The following is a 24,306-nucleotide window of genomic DNA, read 5'->3' as shown; positions in this document are numbered from 1 at the left end:
ACACTCAGAAGAAAAGATGAAACCATACAAATATTTTATGTTATAGTTTAATTATTTGTGCATAAAATGAGACTGAGTCTGTGTGCTTTTCACACTAGCGGCACAGTTGGAACATACATTTGCATATATATATATATATATATATATATATATATATATATATATATATATATATATATATATATATATATATATATATATATATATATAATTTTTTGTTGCTCGTTCAAACTACTTATTTAAAATGAGTTGAAACAACACAGTTATTGACAATTATGGGATTGCATTTTTTTCATTTTTTTTTGCAGTTTTGATTAATTAATACTTTAAGTGGGAAAAATGCATACTTCCAATATAGGAATATGCAATCATAGATTAAAAAAGCTTTGAATGGGAGCTATTAGTAAAAAAAAAAAGCATGTGAGGAAAACAAACATATACAGTCGATCCAGATTATAATTGTTTTCTGCTCGCTCCAGATCCCATGGAGTTTCAGTGCTAAAATGAAGAAAATAACAATAAGTCATTATTAATAAAAACGCAGGAACATCACTGCATAGTGAGTTGTTTATTGAGACTTAAAATCCCTTAAAATAATGAAAATACCTTAAAATCCCAGACAACCATGGCACCATCCAAGCCCACACTACTGAATTTCTCCACCTTGGCCTTCAACCCTTCCAGAATACACAACTGGCTATAGCAGAAATATTAACAGTATTGTTAAAACATTAACACAATGCAAAACATGCATATAGAAGATTTAATTATTTGATATTGTATGGCTGACTGTAAAGCTGTTCATTACGTGATGCTGTTCTGGTGCAAACTGCCCAACCCAGTGTCTTCCTCCTCAGTGGTCGCCTTTTTGTCCAGATTTCGAAAATGCTGCATGGCAGACATGTTGCCCTTGGAGCTCTGCTTAGGAATGTCTACTTTCTTCACAAACTCCAAGCTTCCAGGACCCTTGTATGAGAACTGATAAGGGCAACAGTCATGGCCCTAAAACACACACATACATACAGTATGTGTGAGATAAAAACGATTACCTGACTGCATTTTTACATCTCTCTCAACTAAGAAGCTGTGAATGTAGCTACTTTAAAAACCTACTTGCTTTTTGCTCACTCATTGCTGAGAAATATGATGCAGAGATTTACTAACAAAACCTTTTTTATTAATAAAAGTGTATGTGTTTCTGAAGGTTTCTGTGTCTGAGAAGCAAAATCTCAGATCTGTGTTATTAATGTGTGTGTCTCAATAAAACTGTTGCATTAAAGGAACACTCTACTTTTTTAAAAATAAAATACTATACTTATAATACTCAATTTACAACTAGTTTTAGAGCTCTTTATTTAACATTTATTAATCCATTCAGCCAATCTCTGGGTTTGATAGGAGCACTTTTAGCTTAGCTTAGCTTAGCATAGATCATTTAATCGGATTAGACCAGTGTCACTCAACTATATTCCTGGAAGTCCAGCAACACTGCATTTTTTTAAAGTCTCCTTTGTCTGTCACACCCACTACAGGTCTTTCAGTCTCAGTAATGAGCTGATTTTCTGAATCAGGTGTGCTTGGTTAGGGAGACATGAAAAATGTGCAGAGCTGGTGGTCCTCCAGGAACGTCGGTGAGAAACACTTTATTAGACCATTACCATCTTGCTCAAAAATGACCAATTTTTTGATAATTTTCCTATTTAAAGCTTAATGAGCTGTACATTGTGTTTAATCACTATTTTCCACAAACTACTCTCATTCTGGTGTATATTATATAATGAAGAAATTTTGTAGTAAAATAGGTGCAGTTATATTTTGCAGCACCTGAAAAAAGTCCCCATAACCAACCCTTACACTTGCCTATACCTGTCAACCCTTCCGTTTTTCCCGGGATTCTACTGTATTTTACAATTCTATCCTGCTATTATCCCATGAAGGTATTTTTCCTGCATTTCCCCCATATTTTTAATCTTTCTATGAAAGGTGGCAATAAACATCAAAAGCTGATCCTCCCTATACTCAACTCATTCCGCCAAACCACCAGGGGACGACCCTTGCTTTTAAATGTGAATCTTATCTGTGCTATCATTTTATTTAGGAATAAAACCCTTTGAAATAAATGTAAAAACGGTGGGATTCCCTTCCTTTCCATTACAGGCGCCTTCCCCCCCCCCCCCCCCCCCCCCCATCTTTAAAGTGACACCTCTGTTATTTAATGTGATCAAAAGAAAAATCTAAATGAGAGATTCATTCGCTGCTCTTTAATCAGCATATTTGAATTATACAGTGAAGAAAAAATTCATGAAATTTGATAAATTGATTCAATTTCTTTATAATAGCAATTAATTTAAATAGGCTAAACTGTTTGCTAATTTATTTGCAGCTTTTCCTAATATATACTATTCTATACTTTGTAAATAAATAAATAATAATAATAAGGGCCCTTATTTTAACATCCCAATGTTGACAGTTATGTGCATCACGAGTTTGCATCACGAATCCACCTACTATCATTTATGTATTGCTTATTTATTCAGCTTTGAAATAATATATCTCAAACATGGACTCAAATTTTGTGGTCCATGGTCACCTATTCTCAACTCAATGCAAATGTTTCAATTGTATTTGGATGCAGCCTTTACGATGCAAGCTGAGATTAAATGGAGCTAGTGACGTCACTGTGAAGGGTAGGGTGGGGGTGTAGTTAGATTAGCCCATTAAAAAGCATTGCATGCAGCTCAGATTGCATCTGCACCAGGTCTGCATCCCTCTCAAATGTTTTCATATACAATGTTTTTCCCCTTTTCCCCTGCATGGCAATTCAGAAAATGGGTGCTATTTGTAGAAACTATTAAAACAAAAGTGGAAACAAAATGAACAGGACAAGGTTTATATGTGGCTGGACAGTCAGTCCCATCGCCAGTGGAATTTCAGACATGAAAGTTTAACAGTAATGCCAGAACAGACTTTGAGGGATCTGCCTTTCAAAGGGAGTAGGGCATTAGGGTTGCTCACTTCCATTTGCAATTCATTTTACATACAACTACAAGTGATGGACAATTCCTTACCGCAGCTACAATCTCAGTCTCGCTGACATACAGCACGCTCAGCAATGGGAGATGTCTTGTAGTCAACTGAGTGACCCTGCAATGCACACAATTTGATATGTATCTAAACATGACAGGAAAAGGTTGAACTGCGCATATTATTGCCGTCAGGTAGAGTTTTCTATAGATGCATCGAATTCAAGAATATTTAATAACAGATTTTCTGTCACTCTAGACAAAAATGAAGACATTTTGTTATTGTAAATGCTGTTATTACTCTTTCCCCTGTGAAGCATCTGCTACATTGATGGCGCTGTTATGGCTAACCCAGGCCAGAGAATCACCAGATGGAGAGAAACAGACACTGTGCACCCAGCCACCACACTCCTTATACTCCAGAAGCAACTCCCCAAAGGGCATTTTGGAACCCCATGGTGTTGGTCCAGGCCTGTCCTCGATGTCCTTGATATATGCTGAAAATATTCTGAAAACAACAACAATAAAAAGTGAAGTTACCCTAAAATATTATGAATGTTGGAATATTGTGCAGCATCTGAATATTGAAACCTGCAGTGGAGATCAGCAGAGCCGGCAGCCAGCAGCATGTTGTTGGGATGCCAGTCTAGACTTAGAACCGTGGAGTTAATGGGTTTCTTGATATGCTTACTCAGCCACCTATGGGATCAATCAAGCACATAAGAACTGTGGCACAGCTACACTGGAGATACTGTAATGTGTCTCTCAGTCACCAGACGAATCAACTTTGCAAAATTACATTACAAGACATTATGCAAGCAAGTCTCACCAGTCGTTTTCTTTTTCGAAGTAGCAGATGGAAATAAGTTTGGCCCCGCTTCCAAGAGCAAACTTGTTCTCAAGAGGCGACCACTTGACACATGTGGCAGCTCGATTGATGCGAACCAGCACCAGTGTCGGCTTCCAGACCCCATCCTTGAGTGTCCATACATAGGCATTCCTGTCCGAGGCACAAGTCACTATTCGATTAGACTCTGGGGCCCAGTCAATCCCTGAAAGCAAATCAGTTGTTAGTTAAGTTTATTAATCATTTGAATACAAATAATGGCAGATTTCTGTCAAGTGCAATAGATTATGTTGGACGTTTTAAAGGGGACCTATTATGCCTCTTATTACAAGATGAGAAATAAGTGTCTTATGTCCTTAGAGTGTGTATGTGAAGTTTCAGCTCAAAATATCCAATAAATAATGTTTTATAACTCTTTGTAAGAGACCCTTTTAGACTTTGATCCAAATTTGGCATTTTTGTGATGGTTGCTTAAAATTCAACTGAGCCCTGTTTTAAAAATGCATATGCTTTGGCATAGCAGCAGATTCAAAAAGCTGCTTCTTACTCAGGGCTGTCTGTGCAAATGAGGAGGAGATTGTCACTAATAGACTGATTTCATGCAGCAGCCATTTTAAAAGTGAACTCGAGGCTGATGTAGAAAGAAACCCAGAAGTATAGCCTGGAGTCACGTTGGAACACGTTGTGTACCTGGCTGTATATCTTGCCAGCGAAGAGGAAGTGACACATATTTATAATTTTACCACATTCTAAGTGACGCGAAGGTCCGTTCTGAGGGTATAGTCAAAATAAATTGGGATATCAGACCTCATTTTCAACTAAGTAAAGGGAAATGGCACTAGTTAGCTAACATTTTCTTTCCCAAACACACATTTTAGAGGTCATTTATCAAACTCAAGTTAAGGAACTGATTCTTATACTACACTAAAGCCAAGCTTCATAAAATTTTTCCTTCCGTCTCACCAATGTGCGATAATGCAAGATAGCAGAGGACACGGTTGCTCATGCCTTTTGGCTCTGTCCCTCTCTGAACAGATTCTGGACCAACACATTTGATTGGTACTTCAAGGCTTATAGCAGACCTTTTCTGCGAAATGCCGATCTTGACACCTTTGGATTTTTACAAAACACATCATCTCTCCCTCAAACAGTGCAAGAGTCTTTAATGGAGAAGAGTGTAATGGAGGCCAGCTAGTAAGTGCTGTGCAGGTAAACCTCACTCCTCTGACCTCTAAAGGTGCTCTTGCGACAGATGCTAGAGGCCATGGACTTTAGCCTCCTTGTTAGAACAACCGAGAAGGGAATAAACGGAGGTCGGGGCCAGCTCCAAGTGGGTGGGCCTTAGAGGTCCAAGTGGGCTGTGCAAACCTTATTTAGTCGTATTTAAGAGTTCAATGTTGTGCTTTATGACCCTATACCCTAACCCTAAACCCAACCTCACAATAACCTGATAAACTTAACCTACTTGTGGTTTAAGTCCCGCTCACTTGGGGGTCACCCAACCTACTTGCGGTGTAATCCCTCCCACTTGCGGGTCTCCGGGCTGCAGCGATACCTACTTGGAACAACCGACTTCCATGCGGAAGGTCGCCGGCTCGATCCCAGCTCAAAAAGGGTTGGGTGGTGTAGGACCGGCAGGGTTACATTTACACCATATCTGCATTTTGAAATCGCAGCAACAGCTGGAGGTCTGTAGTCCACAGCATGTTGTTGCAATGTTTACAGTGCTCATCCTATACTTTCGGGCTTCTTTCTACAGCAACCTTGTTTTCTTTTTTAAAATGGCGGCCCCATGAGATAATCATATGAGCAAGACTTTCTCTCTCTGATGACACAAAGGAAGTCAATCCTTTTTTTTACCAATTTTTTATGAAGTGGGATTACAAAAAAATATATATAATAATGAATTTCGACCATTTGAGTTTGGCTATATTTACACACTGTTGCCACACAATTGTGTTTAAACACCTTTTTAAAGTGATTTTTACATAATAGGTCCCTTTTAAGTAAGGGCAATTAAAAAATTATCAAAAGCTTGCAGAAAATGAACATTCATGTTTTATAATGCATTTTATTGATGTTTCTATGATGAACTATTCATTTACACTTCATCAGTGCTGAGTAGAAGTCCACATGAAGTCAACATTTACAGTGTTAATCTTACCAGCACACTTTGATAGTCTTAAGATTGAAAACTAATCAGTGGAAGCTTATGTGTTAAAAAAATATCCAAATCAAACTATCATAAATTGTGAAAATAACCAATAGAAGAAGGCTTTAAGAAAAATAACCAATAAAATTGTATTATTTAAATTGACAAATTCTGACAGAGGAAATGAGCTGGCCAGTTTGTTATTTGCATATAGGCTACAGATTTAATTTAAAACAAGTTTTAACATATTGACAATTTTATTTTAGTGTTTGTTTATTGTTTATGATGGCTGATAATGGATTAGCGTTTAAAAAAATAGCTTTTTTCATATTTCTAAAATTCTAATCTCATTATATTATATATGAAACCAATAACTTACTTTAAATGCTTATTTGTTTAAAAAAACAGACATTTTTGTAAACAAAAAAATAGTATGATAAGCGCTGCAAATAAGAAAATCTATAAAAATATAGGAAGTATTTTTGTTGTATCAAAGAGTGTGGTAATGATAACCAACTGACAAACTAATCCAGCACAAATTAGTGCTTAAAATGTCACTAAAAATGCAGTATTTGAACATCATAATTTGAGGCGAAACATTACACACTAAAATACACAACTATAATACATAACAATAATACACTATGAGTTTTCCCATTCAGCTACACGACCTTTGGACTTTGGGGAAAATTGGATCATTTGGAGGAAACCCACGAGAACACGGGGTGAACATGCAAACTCCACACAGAAATGCCAACTGACCCAGCCGAACCATCGACCTTCTTGCTGTGAGGCGACAGTGCCAACCACTGAGCCACCATGCCGCCCCTAAATACAGGTTACATGATGGAAATACATCAGTACTGTATTTTATTTTACTTTTTTATGTATTGTATTTGGCATCACGGTGGCGCAGTGGGTAGCATGATTACCTCACAGCAAGAAGGTCGCTGATTCGAGGGTTAGTTGGCGTTTCTGTGTGGAGTTTTCATGTTCTCTTCGTTTTCGCGTGGATTTCCTCATGTAACATGTGGTATAGGTCAATTGAATAAGCTAAATTGTCCATAGTGTATGTGAATGCAAGAGTGTATGGATGTTTCCCAGTGTTGGATTGCGACTGGAAGGGCATCCGCTGCATAAAAACATCTGCTGGATAAGTTGGTGGTTCATTTCGCTTTGGCGACTCCTGATTAATAAAGGGACTAAGCCAAAAAGAAAATGACTTAATGAATGTATTGTATTTGGTCTACTTTGGATTACACAGCTTTTTTTTTTTTTGCATGATAATTTAAACAGGCATTTTATTTTGCAAATATTTAAAACTAAACAATTAAAATAGTTTACAGAGAATAAATGAATGAAGAAAATGTATAATGTGAATGTGGAAATCATTTGAAAGATGATAATCCAATACAACTATCTCAAAATGAGCATTTTAAAATGTAATAAAGTCTAATTACACTAGATCTTTTGGAATATGAGTACAAAAACAATACATGTGACACTAATGTGTAGCTATTACATGTGTAGCTAATGCGATTGACAAGTGTAAGATACAGTTGGCATAGATTTACACTGGCAGACATGCAGTGTTTACACTAATTTAGTTCATGCCCTTCACTGGAACGCTGAGATAATGTTTGTTTTATGGGTCAATCCCACAGTATCAGTGGGTTAATGACTAATGTGGCTGCGATTCTCTTTTCTCACCTGTGATTCGACCACTGTGTTCAGTCAGTTCATGAATCTTAATCCATTCCTTTCCATTCATTTGATAAATGTGCACATCACTGCTGTTGGGACTAATGGCGATTTCTAATAATAAAAAAAGAATAACATCAACATTTTCAGTTTTCATACACATTTAAACCTGATAAACTATTATACTGGAATTTCTTCTAAACAAGCATCTAAAACAGAGCTGCAGTTTGACAGTAATCATTCATACGAATGCAGAAGTGCAGCTTTTCTCCTAAAGACTATCTGATCTTCCTCTGAGTAGATTTTAATGGATTAAAATGGAACTGCAGGCAGCAGCATAAGGAGCCTGAAGGGATGTAATTTATATTGAAATGTAGCTCAACTAGTTTGCTCTTACGAGTCCGGTCTTTGTTCCAGGCATGACAGGACAGAGGCTCCAGTCCAAAGCTATAGAGAGACATGTTTCGACAAGGAGATCCTGGAATGCACCACAGATGTTAGGAAAAGTATGCAATCATGAAAAGGAGTGTGACTGAAAAAGGAAGACAGATTGTTGCAAGCTTGTCATACTCCACCCAAATCTACTTGATTGTAATGTTTCAATTTGAAAGAAATTCTAGTCATCAAGCCTAGTTATTTTCAATTGACATAAGATTATACATAAAATACTTTACAAACTTGTCAATCTTCTATTTCAATTTGCCACTAAAGTGCCAGTTAAGTCATGTTACGTTGATGTCACTAAGAAGTGAATGCAGGTTTGCATATAAAACAATCTGACAATGGAAAATTGGCTATGCCCTCACCTTTATTTCTTCCTCTCTTTTGCTAGGTAGTGAAATGTCCTGAATCCTTGTGCTGGAGCTTTTGAAAGGCTGAGTTCGTGGACTCTGGGCAGTCGACACGAATGAGGTTGAGCAGTGGCAAGGAGGGCTGCAGAGGCAGCAGGGAGGAGAAGATAAGAGAGGGTGTGTCTTTATGTACTGATATTGACACCTGGCCTGTACAGTCTTGTCCTCATCATTAACTAAAGGGTAAATCATTTGTTTTATAGAGACTGGGTTATATGTTAAAGCCTAATTGAAAATGTGTTTTGCCCTTTAAAAAATTGTGTCACCACTTATGCTGCTGTAAACTGGTGATTTTGCGGGAAGAAAGTTACAGTCTATTAAGGGATGCTCAGTTAGCTGATATGGAGATGAAACCAAAAATCAAACGCTCACTCTGGAAGAAAGGAGAAATTTTCACTCGTGGAAGAATTAAGTTGAACTTAAAGGGCACCTATGATGAAAATCATGTTTTTGAAGCTGTTTGGACAGAACTATGTGTAGGTATAGTGTCTCCACTGTCATATTGGCGTGATGTAAAGAGAACATGTCTTTTTAAAAATTTAAATAAATGTTAAAATAGGATCCAAATCTCTCCCATATTAAGGCACTCAATAGCCCCTTTCACACAGTGATACCGGTAAATATCCAGAAAATTTCCGGAACGACTTTACCGGTATATTGAAAAAAGCGCTGTTCACACAGGCGAGGATGTTACGGAAATTTTCCGGAAAAGAGCATTCACACATCCATTCCAAAATACCGGTAAATTCTGACATCATTCACTACAAATGAGCTTTGAACGGCTGCGCTTGTATTTGTAAACATTTGACTATAAATTACAAACTCTGTGGATGATCAATATTGTGAACAACTTTCGCAGGATCACTTTCGCATGTCGAGATTCATAATATGTGCGTGTGCAGGCGCTCACAGGCTGTTTCACAGGCACACGCAAAGCTTGAAGGTAAACAAACAACGGCTTATCATAAGCATCTCATCGATGATTATTTACACAGTTGGCATTAAGAAGAACATACAAACGTGATCTGACTAACTTCTAGCAGCTAAATGTGTCTGGAAAAATATTCAAAGGCTTTTATTCTCATGAACCGCGCGGACGTAAACGCGTCTGAATGTTGTGATTGGCTAAAGCAGACGTCTCACGTCAGCACGTTCTAGACGTGCACGCGCTTATTACGGTAATCTTCCTTCTGCATTCACACAGCGCAGCATTCCGGGAAATTGCCGGTAATGTTACAACTTCTCTTTCCGGAAAATAGCCAGAACGAATTTACCGGTATTTTCAAAAAGGACCTGTTCACACATACAACCTTTCCGGAAAATTGCCGGCAATTTTCCGGAAAGGTCTGTATGTGTGAAAGGGGCTAAAGAGACACGTGACGTAAGAGTGCGGTTTCCCCGCCCACCGAATTGACTGACAGCTGCATAAACATGTCTCCATAGTAACGCATATAATAATATCAACAATACAGGACTTGCGCATAGCAACTGAGATTAAAAGATCTGTTCAGCTCTCTGTGATCATCAATCATCACCAAATGTTATTAAGAGTGAGTTTTACAAGTTAAAAAACTTTTTTAAAACAGTGCATGTTTGTAAGAAATTACAGCAATTTTACCATCTTTACTTGTAACCACAGCCGCATGTCAGTACAATTATAAAAGAAGCTTCAATCTCGGTTTGTGGACGTTAAATCAGGTTTATTTTGTACATTAACATTACAGATATCGATATAGCAGTGGATAATAACATGTATCCTCTCACATTCGCATTGCAAAATCAGTGCAAAATTCAACACGAGTGCTGTGTGTGTGTGTGTGTGTGTGTGTGTGTGTGTGTGTGTGTGTGTGTGTGTGTGTGTGTGTGTGTGTGTGTGTGTGTGTGTGTGCGTGTGTACACTTTGTAATAAAACTCTGTGTGACTCATCGAAAGGCTTAAATAAACTCCACAACAAATACATAAAAAATAAGCATCAGTAAAGTTCTTACTGTAGTATTTCTCACAAACATTACGTGAGATCTGCTTCCTTCTTGTCTGTCACTGTGCTGTTTATCTGACTCAGCTGAGATTGTGGCACACTCTGACAAGTTTGGGAATGGTGGGCGGGGAGAACTAGCATTAAAGGCACAGGCAACAAAAACAGCTACAGTTTGTCCAGAGCAGAAAATATCCAGAAAGGTATAATAAATAATCTGATGGTTGTTTTGAGCTGAAACTTTACAGACACATTCTGGAGAAACAAAAGACTCATCTTAAATCTTGAAAAAGTGGTAAAATAGGTGCCCTTTAAAGTTGCACAGTTCCAAAAAAGAAATACATTTATTAACCATTTACTCAATCTCAAGAGGGTAAAGCGTTTATGAGCATCTTACATCTGCTGAACACACACAGACTATTATAGAAGTTATATATGCAAAACACAATTACTATATCACTAATACTTATAGATTCAATGGGTATCGCCAACTGTTTTATAATATTGTACATTTGTATGATTGTAAATCTGTTTTGTAAACTTAACCTAGACACTAAAACAGGACCTGGTTTCACCCTGACACATTTTGCATGGCCTGATTCATAGCATAAGTTCAGGAAATGAAAATATTTTGCAGGATGTCAATTCAGCTGAAGGAAAAGAAAACTTAAATCTAGATTATTAAGGGTGTACTGTAATAACAGTCAATCAGACATTAATTTTAAGGGGGGGTCATATCTTCGCAGTGTTGTGACCCTGCTTGAATTGGCACAATTTAGGCTTGGGTTTATGTACAGAGCCATTAACCTTTTCAGCTGTCACCAGATTCATTCTCAGTGCTAAACACGTGGGTAAGGAATACTGTCCTTCTGTATTTGAATGTCACTCCCGGAGGAGCGTAAAATGTGATTTATACCCTCACGTCATGTGCGGCCGAATGTTCTGAGTTTTCTGGTTGATAACCTCGATCTCCTCTCTAAATACAAAAACAAGCCCTTGCCCTTTAAGGTTGTCAGGGGAAACCGGCTTCCCAGATCGAGGCGCATTGACGTCAATCGTTGTTTGTGATTGGTCATAACCTTTTCCGGTGAGGCGTCCATCCATCCAAGGACTGTGAGAAAATCAGTGTAAACGGAGTAAAGCACGTCGACAAACTCCTCGAAGCGACTCAGGTATGAATATTTAAATACAGCGGCTTTTACTGTAACGTTTGATGATGTCGATACGCGAGCTGACAAGCTCGTAGAGACGTTAATTTAATGCCATCGGCTTCCGTTGTTGTGATAATGTAGTTTGCAAGATGGCGTATTTTGCTGCTTGACAAAACTGGTTACAAAAAACACAGAGCTGGAAGAAGCTGCAGGATTACGCCGATCAACACTTTAACATTGACTCAATGAAGTCTAGTTATATTGGAATATGTTTTCTGGACCAAAATGGTTGTTTTCGCATGACCGAATGGCGTAATGTTGAGAAATGCCTGTGGGGATGCGAACTGCGAATTTTATGAGCTCAGGGGCCCCGACAGGAACCAGGAGCCATAGCATGGCTGTCAAAAATCAACAGTTAGATGAAAGTTCAGTATATATCGCTTTTGTGTGGTGTCATTGTAAGTTAAAGTAGAGATTTTAGACTAGATATGCGATGTAAGATTTATGTTAGTTTGTTTCAGTTTGACAACACGTTTGGAAGCTTGTAACATTTAGTATTAACAGCAACATCACTATCTGCTAGCATGGATTTATGATAGATTTGGTTATGACCTGGATGTTTCACGTGGGGTTTAATCCAGAGGACTTCCACTGTCATGAAAGACATTTTGAAATATAAATAAAAAGACCAGAAAGATGCATATCTATACAGAAAACTTTGAATGTTTTACACATTTAGTTTTTCTTCTTTTTTCACACATTTTTTTAATCTTCTTAATTTACACATTTAACTTCTCTGTGCAGGTAGAAATTCATTAGATGTTAAAAAGTTACAATTTCTCATAAATATTTGCAATCCATATCCTTCTCGTTTATTTGATCTTGTAAGCACTTTACAGCTACACATGTACTAAAGTGCTGTACAGTCAGTAGACATGGGCCGGTGTAAGATTCTGACACTATTATACCCTTAGATGAAAACATCACAGTTTCAAAAACAAAAACTTTTTTTTTCCCCTCTTTGAACACATTTTATTTTGAGAAACATTTTAAGTATTTTGGAGCAGTGAACATGTCAGGATAAATATTATAAATAAATCGTAGACTTCTGCTGTTTTATTAGTTTCAAAAACACAAACTTCTGGACCATTTGAAACACCACTTTTGGGTATCTTTTCTGTTGGAGATACTGCTGTCCTAAAAAACAAACAAAAAAAATTATTAAAGAAATCTTGCATATACCGCAGGAATGGTATAGCAAAAACATTTGACAGGTAAAAAAAAATGACTTTTCCAACTACGGTATACCTTGAAAACAGTTATTGTCCCATGCCTACAACAAACAAATGTATAAAACTAAACTCAATAAGGACTGATTAAAAAAATGGATGCAAACTTTCAATGTAAGTAACTGCTCTGATATACCACAATGGCAGATCTCTAGAAAAAATTTAAATGAGAACTTCACACTGAAAATTAAAATTTAATTATCCTAACAGAAATATTTGAGTTCAACCACTGACTATTAAAAGGAAAGTTAGTATAATTAGCAAATTGCTTTCAGCAAGTCATGAGACAAGTTTTTCTGCAGTAATGTTTTATTTACATGAGAAAATAAAGAGAAAATTAATAATCTGGAGAAGCAAAAGCATCAAACTGAAAAGAGCTCGTGCCATAGATATTATTGTGACGTTGTTTGAGTAACGTTTTGTTAAAATACCAAGTGTATTAATTTGATTTATTTTCATGAGAGTTAAATATGAAGTGCAACAGAATAAATACCTCTCATTCAAGTTTTATTACAGATATGAATCTGAAATTCAACTTCATTATTTGAAATGATGAAAGTTTAAGGCCAAAACTAGTAATACCACCCATATTTTTAAAAACACAGTAGGCACATTCTGGAAAAGGTGGATCTTAATCACTAAAAATGATAATAAATGTTTGATAAAATTGCAGAAAGGTTTGTGTAAGGGTAGGAGAATAGAAAATAGGATTCCCCTATGGATATGTTAATATGACTGTTATATCAAAGTAAAGACATGATAATGACAAAAGATGTATGTATAGTAAGTGTTTTAAAAGATGCCACAAAAATCCAAATTTATTCCCGTATGCTTGATATACGACACAATATTTATATATGGACAGTGGACAGGAAATGAAGTGGGAGAAAGGGGGTGCAGGATTACGAAAGTTCCCTGAGCCATGACTTGGGTTGGAGCGCTGCCAATGAAGCTGCTGACTCCAGATGCCTGATTTTATTAGTGTCTTGAACTGTTTTCTCTGAAAGTCTCAGCAGTACAAAAACAATTGTTATATTGAGTAATTCTGTATTTAAATTCTTTATGCAATGAAAACTCATCATGTTTACTTTAATAAAGCACATTATTATTCGTGTGGTGGATAGTTTATATGTGCCAGTCCAGAGAAAAATTATATTTATTTTTAAAATCTACAGTTAAAATCTGAAAATAATGTTTCACTCAAGAACAATGTTCTGTGTGAAGTTAGTTTGATGGCTTGGCGAGAACACCCTTTAACCACTTCCTTCCAGCTGCACATAAATGGAGCCCAAAACCTTTAATGAGTAATTAGTTACTCAGAAACCGTTAATGTAAAATTAAATGATATATTAGAATTTACAGTGAAATAAAAACTTATTGCATCAAAGGCATTTATTTTCTTTCCTCCATTCAAAGAACATGTGTGACTGTGAACTGGAAATACACTAAAGATGACTTAGTAAAAGTCTCCAAAAATGAAAATTCCCAAAAAAATTACTTGCCAATGTTGTTTCAAACTCATAACTTTACCATACCTAGGACATGTTTGATGAGATGTTTGTTCATAGGTTTGTTTGTCCTTCTATTGACAGGCCATGCAACAACCACTTTCAAGTGCCAAATTTTTAGTATAAAAGTAAAACTTTAGTAAGGTTTACATGAGCTATATTCATATTCTAATGAGGTGATGCAATGCTTTTTGTGTACAAAATAAAATAACTTCTTTCAGTTTCGTCATGTCTACATTCTGACACATGTTGAGCTCCATGAGGAATTTGTTGTGTTGACCTGAGCACAGATATTCTAACAATACAGTGCATCCAGTTGATGCCGTCTACTGTGGAAAGATAATACTGTATAAAACTTTCTTTCTCCCTGTTGTTTTGCATTTCCTCAATGGCAAACCAAGGGAAACCTGTGCAAGTATGTGAAACTGACACCACCAGATGAAAGCTTTAATGTAACTCATTCCCCAGTAAATGATTCTGAGGCTGCTGTTCTTCAGGATTTTAGTTTCCTCATATGACACATCAATTTAACCCTTTTAAACAGTGAGGAAAAAATAAGGTTGGACTATTGGAGTCACATGCTTTAATTATGTTTTTACAACATTTCTGGTTCTTGAAAGTGGCCGTTGTGTAAACTGTGAAAGAACCGAAACCTCTCAGATTTCGTTACAAATATCTTCCACTTGTATTCTGAAGGAGAATGAAAGGGATAGTTCATCCAAACATGACCATTTACTCACCCATTACTTAGCCTCAAGTGCTCACCAGAAAAAAAAAAACTTCCAAAACATCTACTTTTTGTCAGATCTTAATTCTGTACTTCAGATTCCTTGAGTGTCATGAACTGATGTGAATTGCATGTGTCGGGTCAGCAGGTCATCATGGCGTCCAGCAGTACGAGCAGTGAAGAAGAGAGGAGCTTGCGGGAGTGTGAGCGCTACGTGCAGAAGCACAACATCCAGCAGCTGCTGAAGGACTGCATTGTGCAGCTGTGCACCGCCAGGCCTGAAAGACCCATGGCTTACCTCAGAGACTACTTCGAGAAGCTTGAGTTGGTCAGTTGTGTTCTTCAGAGGAAAACCGCATGGGCTTGAACACTTACACATTTTCTATACTCATAAAAAGTAAGTCTCACTTCCACGAATGGTGTTTATGTCAATCAGGAGGAGGCTAAACAGATGGTGAGCCAGCAGAAGTCCAGCTCTCGCTCAGATTCTCGGGAAGATGAGGTCTCTCCTCCTATGAACCCTGTGGTTAAAGGCCGACGGCGCCGTGGTGCCATCAGTGCAGAGGTCTACACTGAGGAGGACGCCACTTCTTATGTCAGAAAGGTAAATAACTTCTTACTTGCTTTTCTGAAAAAAAAAAAAAAACTTGTTTTTGTATGGCATTATTTCAGTATTTCATATCAATAAATCATGACTCAAAATAGGGCAGCACAATATATCATTTCAGTATTGGTAATGTAATGTTGAAGTTTGCAATAGTCTTATGTGATTTTATATGTTGTGATTATAATTGAGCAGGAGCTACAGTTCAGAACACATCAGATTTGTGGGTTCGCTGAGGAGTTTAACCATAATAGAGAGAAAGTTTATCATCTGCCTGTGTTTTTAACACCTGTGACTGTTGGCTCTATTGTATTTATCTATGCTTTTAATCCTAACCTCAACCATGACTTACTTTTTTGCTTGCTTGCCTACTACTTTTTCATTTGTTTATTATATTTTATGCATGATCAATCTAAACTAATTTAATGAATCCAAATAGAGCTATTGAAGTCATCTGATGAAATTTGTACATCAGAAAAATAAAATTTCACAATATCACACAGCCCTATCTCTAATATTTCATAACATTTTTTTTTCAGTTCAGTTGCTTTTTATGTAAGCATTTGTTTGGTGTTTTTTTTCCAGGTCATTCCTAAAGACTACAAAACTATGGCTGCCCTTGCTAAAGCAATTGAAAAGAATGTTCTTTTTGCTCATCTTGACGACAATGAAAGAAGGTAAAACATTTTTTGGTTTTGATTGTTTGGTTTGATTATAGAGAACAACTAATGGAGGATTTCGTTTCATTAAACACTTTTTTTTGCTCTTCGCAGTGACATATTTGACGCCATGTTCTCAGTCACCTACATTGCAGGGGAGACTGTCATTCAGCAAGGTGAGACTTCTTTTGTGGAAACAATGAGGGTGTAATAAAACGTGTAAAGTAGTTAAACTGATGTATTGTGCTTCTCATTTTAGGGGATGAAGGAGATAATTTTTACGTTATTGATCAAGGTGAAATGGATGTAAGTGCAAATTATAATTACGACATTGTTCTTCAAATAAATGATCTGTTTTCAGAAATGTTAATTTTCTTCTAAAATAGTTTTTCTCGAAAGCTTCTGTGTGGTGCTTCAATAATTTCACTTTTATGGGGATAAATGGCTCATTGACTATAAAATGAAATAACTGAACATGAACACAGCCTGAGAAAAATGCTTATTAAAAAAATGTAGACAGTTTGTGAAAGAGAGCGTTTGTGGGTGTTTCCCAGTACTGAGTTGCAGCTGGAAGGGCATCCGCTGCATAAAACATATGCTGGATAAGTTGGCAGTTCATTCCCCTGTGGCAACCCTGGATTTTAATTTTAATTTTAAGGACTTTACAAATGCGAAAATAAAGAACTCTAGCAGTAGACTAGCAGTAATGCAAATTAAATAAAATAATTAATAAAGAAACTAAATGACCAAATGTAAACTAATTACTGCATATTCGTTAGTGTTGTAATTGAAAATTATAAAAAAAATATTGAGATATTATTCAGTCAAATAATCAGTAAGTGAGTGATTCTGTTTTTTTTTTCTTAACATTTTTTAATTAATAGTAATGATAGACAGTATAATAGCTCCCCCAAACCATTCCCCCATATTTAATAAAAGATTTTTGCATCAAGTCTGTTGTAAACAAATCTCCAATTCTATTATCTAATAATGCATGTAATGTTTTTTGATCTGTTGTTGTCTTGAATAGGTGTATGTGAACAATGAGTGGGTGACCAGTATTGGAGAAGGTGGCAGTTTTGGTGAACTGGCTTTAATCTACGGCACTCCTAGAGCAGCCACTGTCAGAGCAAAGACCAATGTCAAGCTGTGGGGCATTGACAGAGACAGCTACAGGAGAATACTCATGGTTGGTACACCGTTTGTCTACATAATTTCAGAATTTTGCATGGTATTGTTACGCATTTTTGTTCTCATTATTATTGATTTACTCTTTTATATTTTAAGGTGTTTTGTTGTTTTTAAGAATCTTGCTTTTTTAATGTTCACCTTTTCCGCGCTTGCTTAATCTTGTTTTTACTCTGTGTTTAGGGAAGTACTTTAAGAAAGAGGAAAATGTATGAGGAATTCCTTAGCAAGGTGTCCATTTTGGGTGAGTTTTATTTATGTATTTTTTTAAATCTGTAATTCCTGTATGTAAGGTCTGTAAAAGATGTATGACTGACTGTATATGAAAACAGCAGTTGTTTTTTTTTGTCATGTAATGCCATTATAAACCCATGTATGATATTAAGAAGTGAAGTGCACACAGATAACATGCTAACCTTCTGCGAACAGAGTCTCTGGATAAATGGGAACGATTGACAGTCGCTGATGCACTTGAGACAGTCCAGTTTGAAGATGGCCAGAAGATTGTGGTGCAGGGTCAACCAGGAGATGAGTTCTTCATAATTCTTGAGGTAGACTGTCTTGTTTAGTTCACTCATTTTTACACTTTTTTTCTGCTTGTGTCACCAACAATTCTGTGTTACTTAAAGTCATATGGTTTTATATACTTTGACAATCTAAATAAGTATGCATAGTTAAAAACATTAGTAAATAATTAGGAAATAGTTGTAGAAAGCGTCTCAGAGAGATATCAAAGGAGAAGAGAGGTATTGAATTAGACTTGTGTCCTCAGGGCTCGGCTGCGGTCTTGCAACGGCGGTCGGAGAATGAAGAATTTGTGGAGGTTGGAAGACTCGCACCGTCTGACTACTTCGGTATGTGTGTCATTTTTGCCACATTTCTGAACATATCTCAGTGATGCCATTGTAGATGCATTGACAAATGTGTCCATTGGTGCCCCTCAAAGGGGTCCTGCTATTCTTTGTGCATTTTTATCTTCCTTTAGTTTGTAATGTTGATCATGAAAAGGTTTGAAACTTGCTCTATGGGTTTTCCTTTAATATTTGTCTCTGATTATCCTCAGTTTTGATGTAGTTCTTACTTCATCATTTCTCTGTGACTCTTTTCTGATTTGCTTCTTTATGTTTCCACAGGAGAGATCGCTCTGCTCATGAACCGTCCTCGTGCTGCCACCGTGGTTGCCCGCGGCCCGCTGAAGTGTGTAAAACTCGACCGTCCTCGGTTCGAGCGTGTGCTCGGCCCCTGCTCAGATATCCTGAAGAGAAACATCCAGCAGTACAACAGCTTCGTATCTCTGTCGGTCTGAGGCGCTCGCCAGGCTCTTTCCTCCTCTATTGCAGGGTCCACCAATGCAAATCCGCTTTATTTTCGTACTTTTCTTTATGCATTTTTCCAACACCCAGGTGCCCATTTACTTCAGTGTTCTCTCTCTGTCTGTTTTTCGATTCGTGCCGTACCCTGTCGCGTCCGTGTCCATCATAGACTCACCGTAAGGCCGATTGTTAGTTTTGCCTGAGAAACGAGCCAATCATTGTGCCACAGATGCCTGTCACCTGAACAGATGTTGAAATAACAAGGTCTATTGGGATGTTTATTTGTTCCACTTGCCTCCAGATTGCTTCACATTTCTGCATAACAGTGTTGGAAGGAAAATAGTGGCAGGATGTAGTGTATCTACTCAGTATATGATGATGCATCTTAATTGAATCATCGCGTTTCACATTCAGTTTTCCCTCATTTATTTCCAGCGTTTAATATAGGGAAGCCAAAGGCATAAATCCATGTTGTTTTTTGGGGGGAACTGAAGTTAAAACATCACCGTGTTTTTCACGGTGATCAGCTTTGCTCTTTTATTGGTATAGCTGCACATATATAGTGTATTTATATGATTATATATTACAAGTAAATGACCATAACCATATTTTTTGCACAGTTTATTGTTTATATATATATATATATATATATATATATATATATATATATATATATATATATATATATATATATATATGAAAACATGTTCTATGCGCCTGCTGTTTTTCATTGTGGCATTGGATCCCATTGCATTGGGTTTTTCATGTGTTTTTGGATGTTTTGTTCTGCTTTCATTCATGCTACACACAGCTTGCAATGGACTCTTATGTTGAGCAGATCAAGATGACTCGAATCTGCTTTCACGTCTTCTTCTTTCTTAAAAACTGCTTATATTTGTTTGTTTCCCCCACAATGTTTTTATGGTGGGAGTATATATTTGTTTAATTGTTCAGAAATGTAATGGTTAATGCAATCTGAATCTTTGTTAAGAGAGAATTCGACAGGAAGTGAGTGTTTGGTGACCTCCTTGGCCAACTGAGATCCATTAGGTTGTTTTTTTTCTATGTGAGTTTGTGTGAACTGCTTCGTTTTTCCCGTTTATTTCTTCTTTCTTTGATGTTTTAAATTTTTAAATCAAAATATTCTGTGCAGGACTAAGAAGAATAGTTTTCATATGATCAGTGTCCTGTTTAGATGGAGATTTCAATTTTTCAGCTTCTAGTTTAATGAAAGTCTTAAAACAGGGACAGTATTTACCGTTTATGGTGTCTGTATGCCATTAGGGAAGGGATCCATCAAATGTTTGGGATTAAATTCCCGATCCACTGCCGCCACCAATTTAATCATTGATCAGAATATTGTTCTTAGGGTTCTCTGAGTTTTACCAGGTGGTTCAATAGTGTTAACAGTTGCTGAAGGTAGATTTTAATCATTGTCACTCAGAGATACTCTTGTATTATTTGAATATATTTGATGTGAGTTTTCATTTTGTGTATTTGTTTCCTGCACATCTTGTGTTATGTAATTATGCAGATGTCCGATTCCTTTATACCACACAGACTCATGATATTGGAAGCAAGTTTAGGTTTTGAAAAGTGCCTGATTTCTTTACTCTCATACCGCATAGCTAATCTCTCGCAGTAATTTTCCCTCTGATATATTCATACACCATACTTGTGTCCTGTATTATTTATAAACAATAATATTTTGTTTCATTGATATATCCAAATTCTCTTTTGCAATGTATTTTATTCAGACTTAAAGCTCCAGTAAATAAAAAGTTTGCACAGAACTGTCTCACAATTGCTGTTAATTAAAGAGAGTTGCACGTGAACAACTTTATTTAGTGTATTTTTATTTGTCTCCTCTACATGGGACAGTTGTTTTCTTTTTATTTTCTGACACTTGTTTTTAGGGACTGTCGGTGCAGCGTGCATGAAAATGTTTCTGACATCCACAAAATTCTGCCCCAGACTGGATTGGAATTTAAAATCAGTCAAATAATGGTGCTGTAGCTTTCAAAACAGATTTTGCACCCTTAATTTCATGGGATGTGACCTTTCAAAAAGCCTTTTGATTAACTGTTTCAACTGTCTTTTTAATGAGTGGATTATGGCTTATAATGGGGTTTAATTAAATGTGTTTAAATTGATATTACTACAGCATGAGTTCTTAATAATGAACTGTGAACCCCTTTGATAGGCTAAATACTCTACATGTTATCGCTCATTTATGTTTAACTTCATTTGGCAGTGCGGAATTGACAAAGGAAGCATAAATATTTTGATGGTTTCTGTAAAATGCATAAATAAAAACCCTTTTATAAATATGATTTAGTTCCACCACATTTTCTGCTTGCTACACCCTGTTTCTTGAAGAACATTCAGCGGTACACTGGAAATGTGTTTGTATTAGCAACCTTTACCTTTGTTAAAATTTGTTTTCAGTAGCTTGCTTTTCTTGCCCTGGTTGTGACTGCCGGTGGTGTTTTCTTCTGGAGCTTTCAGTAAATCTGTGTTCTAGTATGTACAGAGGATTGATATATATTTGCTTATAAGCTTTGCCTTCAGGGCTTAGAGACTCCTGTTCACCCATTCTTCAGTACATTAAACCCTCAATACAGAGAGTTGTAAAATGTCAGAGGACCATTTTCTATTATTCTTTTTCTATAACTGTATCCGGTTTGATTTCATTGGATGTGCTCAAGTTGTAAACCTTTTGGTATAGATTGTCCCAATGGCAGGTCAAGCAATAAAATGATTAATTCTTGAATATGTCGGCATTTTGTGTTTTTACTGTGTGGACCACATTTCACTTTCAAGGACTACTACATATTGAAATATGAACTACTTGCAATCCTAATACTGAATGAAAAGTTCTTAAGAAATCTGGCAGACCTTTCCCACTTTTCTCTCTATAAGCTAATCTCAATTTCTCTTTACTGTAAGTAATAAAGGGAAGTTAAGCACCAAATGAGTGAATCCTTGTGCACACACAACAAAGCAAACGTCACTTTCCAAACCCTTCACTTTCTCTGTTCCTCATTGATGGAATGTGCTGTCAACTTCTAGAAAACTGCCGTCACCATCATAAATAACCAGATAAACACCCAAACTGATATTATGATTATTATTGACAGTTGAGATATATTTATTTATCATATATGCTAATAGGCTAGCGTCCTGGGAGATAAAACTCGTAGAACAAAATGGGCTATGTGAAATATAGAGTGTTTTATTAATAATTTTTCACCCTTGCCTGTTTCAAGTCAAAATAATTATTCATTAACACCTGTAAAAACAATAATTCAGTACATTTAAATTGTTGTTTTCTGGATGCTCCAAGCAATTTACACATTCTTTGGGGGAGGAATCCACCACTGTGCAACATCCACCTGGATGACCTGGTGGCAGCCATATTGCACCAGACCGCACACCACACAGAGAGAAGACAAAGTGATGAAAGTGATGAATTATGATGGACAGGGAAGGGTTAAGCCCCTACTCTTTTTTGAATTCAGGATTTTTAACAACCACAGAAAGTAAGGACCTCGGTTTATTGTCGCTTAGTGAGCAGTATAGAGTCACCTTCACTATACTGGAGCGTTAGGACCTACACAGAGCGTAAGTTGAGCGCCCCCTGCTGGTCTCACTAACACCACTTCTGGCAGCAACCTACCATTCCCATGTTCTCTCTCTCTCTCTCTCTCTCTCTCTCTCTCTCTCTCTATCTATCTATCTATCTAGCTATCTATCTATCTATCTATCTATCTATATATATATATATATATATATATATATATATTTATTTATTTATTTATTTATTTATTTATTTATTTATTTATTTTTTTTTGTAAAATTTCTGCTGCTGGATATTCTTGATTATCCTAAATTCCATACCTTTCATTCTCTGTAAAATTGTCAATTTAAGATATTTACAAAATCTTTTTTTTAAATATATTATTTTCAAACTTTTACATTTTGAAATCTAAAAATAATTAACTTTTTAAAATATGCCCAATTTGTTGTTACATTTTTTAAATCTAGGATACCTACTTCTCTAATCTTTAATTCAGGCAATTTAGTAGATACATTTGAATATGTTACAGTGTTATGTGCTATTTTTTTTAAAGCAATAGGAATAGCTTTACTTAAAATATTAAATTCTCTAAAGGAACATTTTATCTAATTTTTTCATAAATGAATTATGTTGAAGAATTAGATTATTTTCATCTAAAAGATCTAAAACATATAATGTTTTTATCATACCACTCTTTGAATACTAATTTTCTGTTTACAGTAATGGATCGGTTGTTTCACAACACTGTTCTCTGACCAGGCAGCTGCTTAGCTTCAGTGGGTCACCATGTGAGAGTCACAGAGAGCTATAGCTGCCAGCTAGGTTTAGTTGTATATCATTTGCTGGTTTACCTGTATTCGTCTAAAAAACACTTTGTGTACCCACACAGAAAATGCTGACCCTTTGACAAATTGCTTACCTATTAGCTTTTTACACTAGCCTATACAGTTGAAATCAGAATTTTAGCCCCCCTTTGAATTATTATTTCTTTTTAAAAATATTTACCAAATGATGTTTAAAAGAGCAAGTAAATTTTCACAGTCTGATAATATTTTTTCATCTGGAGAAAGTCTTATTTGTTTTATTTTGGCGAGAATAAAAGCAGTTTTTAATTTTTTAAACACCATTTTAGGATCAAAATTATTAGCCCCTTTAAGCTATCCTTTTTCGATAGTCTACAGAACAAACCATCATTATAAAATAACTTGCCTAATTACACCAGTTAAGCCAATTAACCTGGTTAATTTAAGCTTTAAATGTCACTTTAAGCTGCATAGAAATGTCTTGAAAATATCTAAAATATCATGTCATCATGGCAAAGATAAAACAAATCAGTTATTAGAAATTAGTTATTAAAACTATTATATTTAGAAATGTGTTAAAAAATCTTCGATAAACAGAAAAAATAAATAAAATAATAAACAGGGGGGGCTAATAATTCTGACTTCAACTGTACGTTAGAGGCGTTTTTTGTGTGTAAATGCACACACAATTGTTTGTAATCGTGAATTAATGTCATTTTATACTGATCTATCTGGGTAATTCTGCCTCACCCCTCCACACCCAACACAACAACTGTTAACCAAATGGCACAGGAATGACAGTTGTTCTCTAAACTGACCTTGTGACTGCTCTGTTAATCTCATTTACAACTGCTTTAAAAATATAAACGTGCTCTTAAGAAGCCAAATGTAATATTCGGTGTTTAATCAATAGCCTATTATAAAATCTTTTCGCA

At 36.2% G+C, this 24,306-nt stretch overlaps 2 protein-coding genes across 4 annotated transcripts; one reads left to right on the top strand and one right to left on the bottom strand.

The window, feature by feature from the left end:
* Positions 1-295: 295 nt before the first annotated feature.
* zgc:86896 lies at positions 296-8,648 on the bottom strand. 2 transcript variants are annotated; one of them, NM_001002100.1, is given in 10 exon segments: positions 296-498; positions 607-697; positions 809-1,002; positions 3,069-3,144; positions 3,325-3,531; positions 3,615-3,722; positions 3,853-4,075; positions 7,733-7,837; positions 8,121-8,255; positions 8,530-8,638. In NM_001002100.1, coding segments are annotated over 9 exon segments (1,074 nt in total). In that variant the 5' UTR covers positions 8,185-8,255; positions 8,530-8,638; the 3' UTR covers positions 296-492.
* A 2,975-nt stretch (positions 8,649-11,623) lies between these two features.
* On the top strand, positions 11,624-21,763 carry prkar1aa (protein kinase, cAMP-dependent, regulatory, type I, alpha (tissue specific extinguisher 1) a). 2 transcript variants are annotated; one of them, NM_001009989.3, is made up of 11 exons: positions 11,624-11,721; positions 15,373-15,552; positions 15,661-15,828; positions 16,414-16,505; positions 16,602-16,663; positions 16,747-16,793; positions 17,518-17,676; positions 17,859-17,919; positions 18,105-18,226; positions 18,448-18,529; positions 18,809-21,763. In NM_001009989.3, exons 2-11 carry the CDS (start codon positions 15,379-15,381, stop codon positions 18,979-18,981), a joined length of 1,140 nt encoding a protein of 379 aa, NP_001009989.1. In that variant the 5' UTR covers positions 11,624-11,721; positions 15,373-15,378; the 3' UTR covers positions 18,982-21,763. The 2 variants fall into 2 exon arrangements, with proteins under 2 accessions (NP_001009989.1, XP_005164080.1); XM_005164023.5 differs by having other exon boundaries at positions 11,652-11,721; positions 15,370-15,552; positions 18,809-21,761.
* Positions 21,764-24,306: the final 2,543 nt, after the last annotated feature.

The sequence above is a fragment of the Danio rerio genome, chromosome 3 (genome assembly GCF_049306965.1).
Source record: "Danio rerio strain Tuebingen ecotype United States chromosome 3, GRCz12tu, whole genome shotgun sequence".
NCBI classification, from domain to species: Eukaryota; Metazoa; Chordata; class Actinopteri; order Cypriniformes; family Danionidae; genus Danio; species Danio rerio.
The sequence above is the reverse complement of the archived record's forward strand: the minus strand, read 5'-3'. Positions and strand labels throughout refer to the sequence as shown.

What these genes read in the sequence shown, in the direction of transcription:
- zgc:86896 (XM_005164011.6), bottom strand. Translation starts at nt 8,184, where the DNA reads ATGTCTCTCTATAGCTTTGGACTGGAGCCTCTGTCCTGTCATGCCTGG. An exon ending in CTGGAACAAAGACCGGACTC is followed by an intron (nt 7,838 to 8,120) that starts GTAAGAGCAAAC and finishes TTTTATTATTAG; the next exon opens with AAATCGCCATTAGTCCCAAC. An exon ending in TTCGAAAAAGAAAACGACTG is followed by an intron (nt 3,723 to 3,852) that starts GTGAGACTTGCT and finishes TTGATCCCATAG; the next exon opens with GTGGCTGAGTAAGCATATCA.
- prkar1aa (NM_001009989.3), top strand. Translation starts at nt 15,379, where the DNA reads ATGGCGTCCAGCAGTACGAGCAGTGAAGAAGAGAGGAGCTTGCGGGAG. An exon ending in CCACTTCTTATGTCAGAAAG is followed by an intron (nt 15,829 to 16,413) that starts GTAAATAACTTC and finishes TTTTTTTTCCAG; the next exon opens with GTCATTCCTAAAGACTACAA. An exon ending in TAGCAAGGTGTCCATTTTGG is followed by an intron (nt 17,920 to 18,104) that starts GTGAGTTTTATT and finishes TTCTGCGAACAG; the next exon opens with AGTCTCTGGATAAATGGGAA.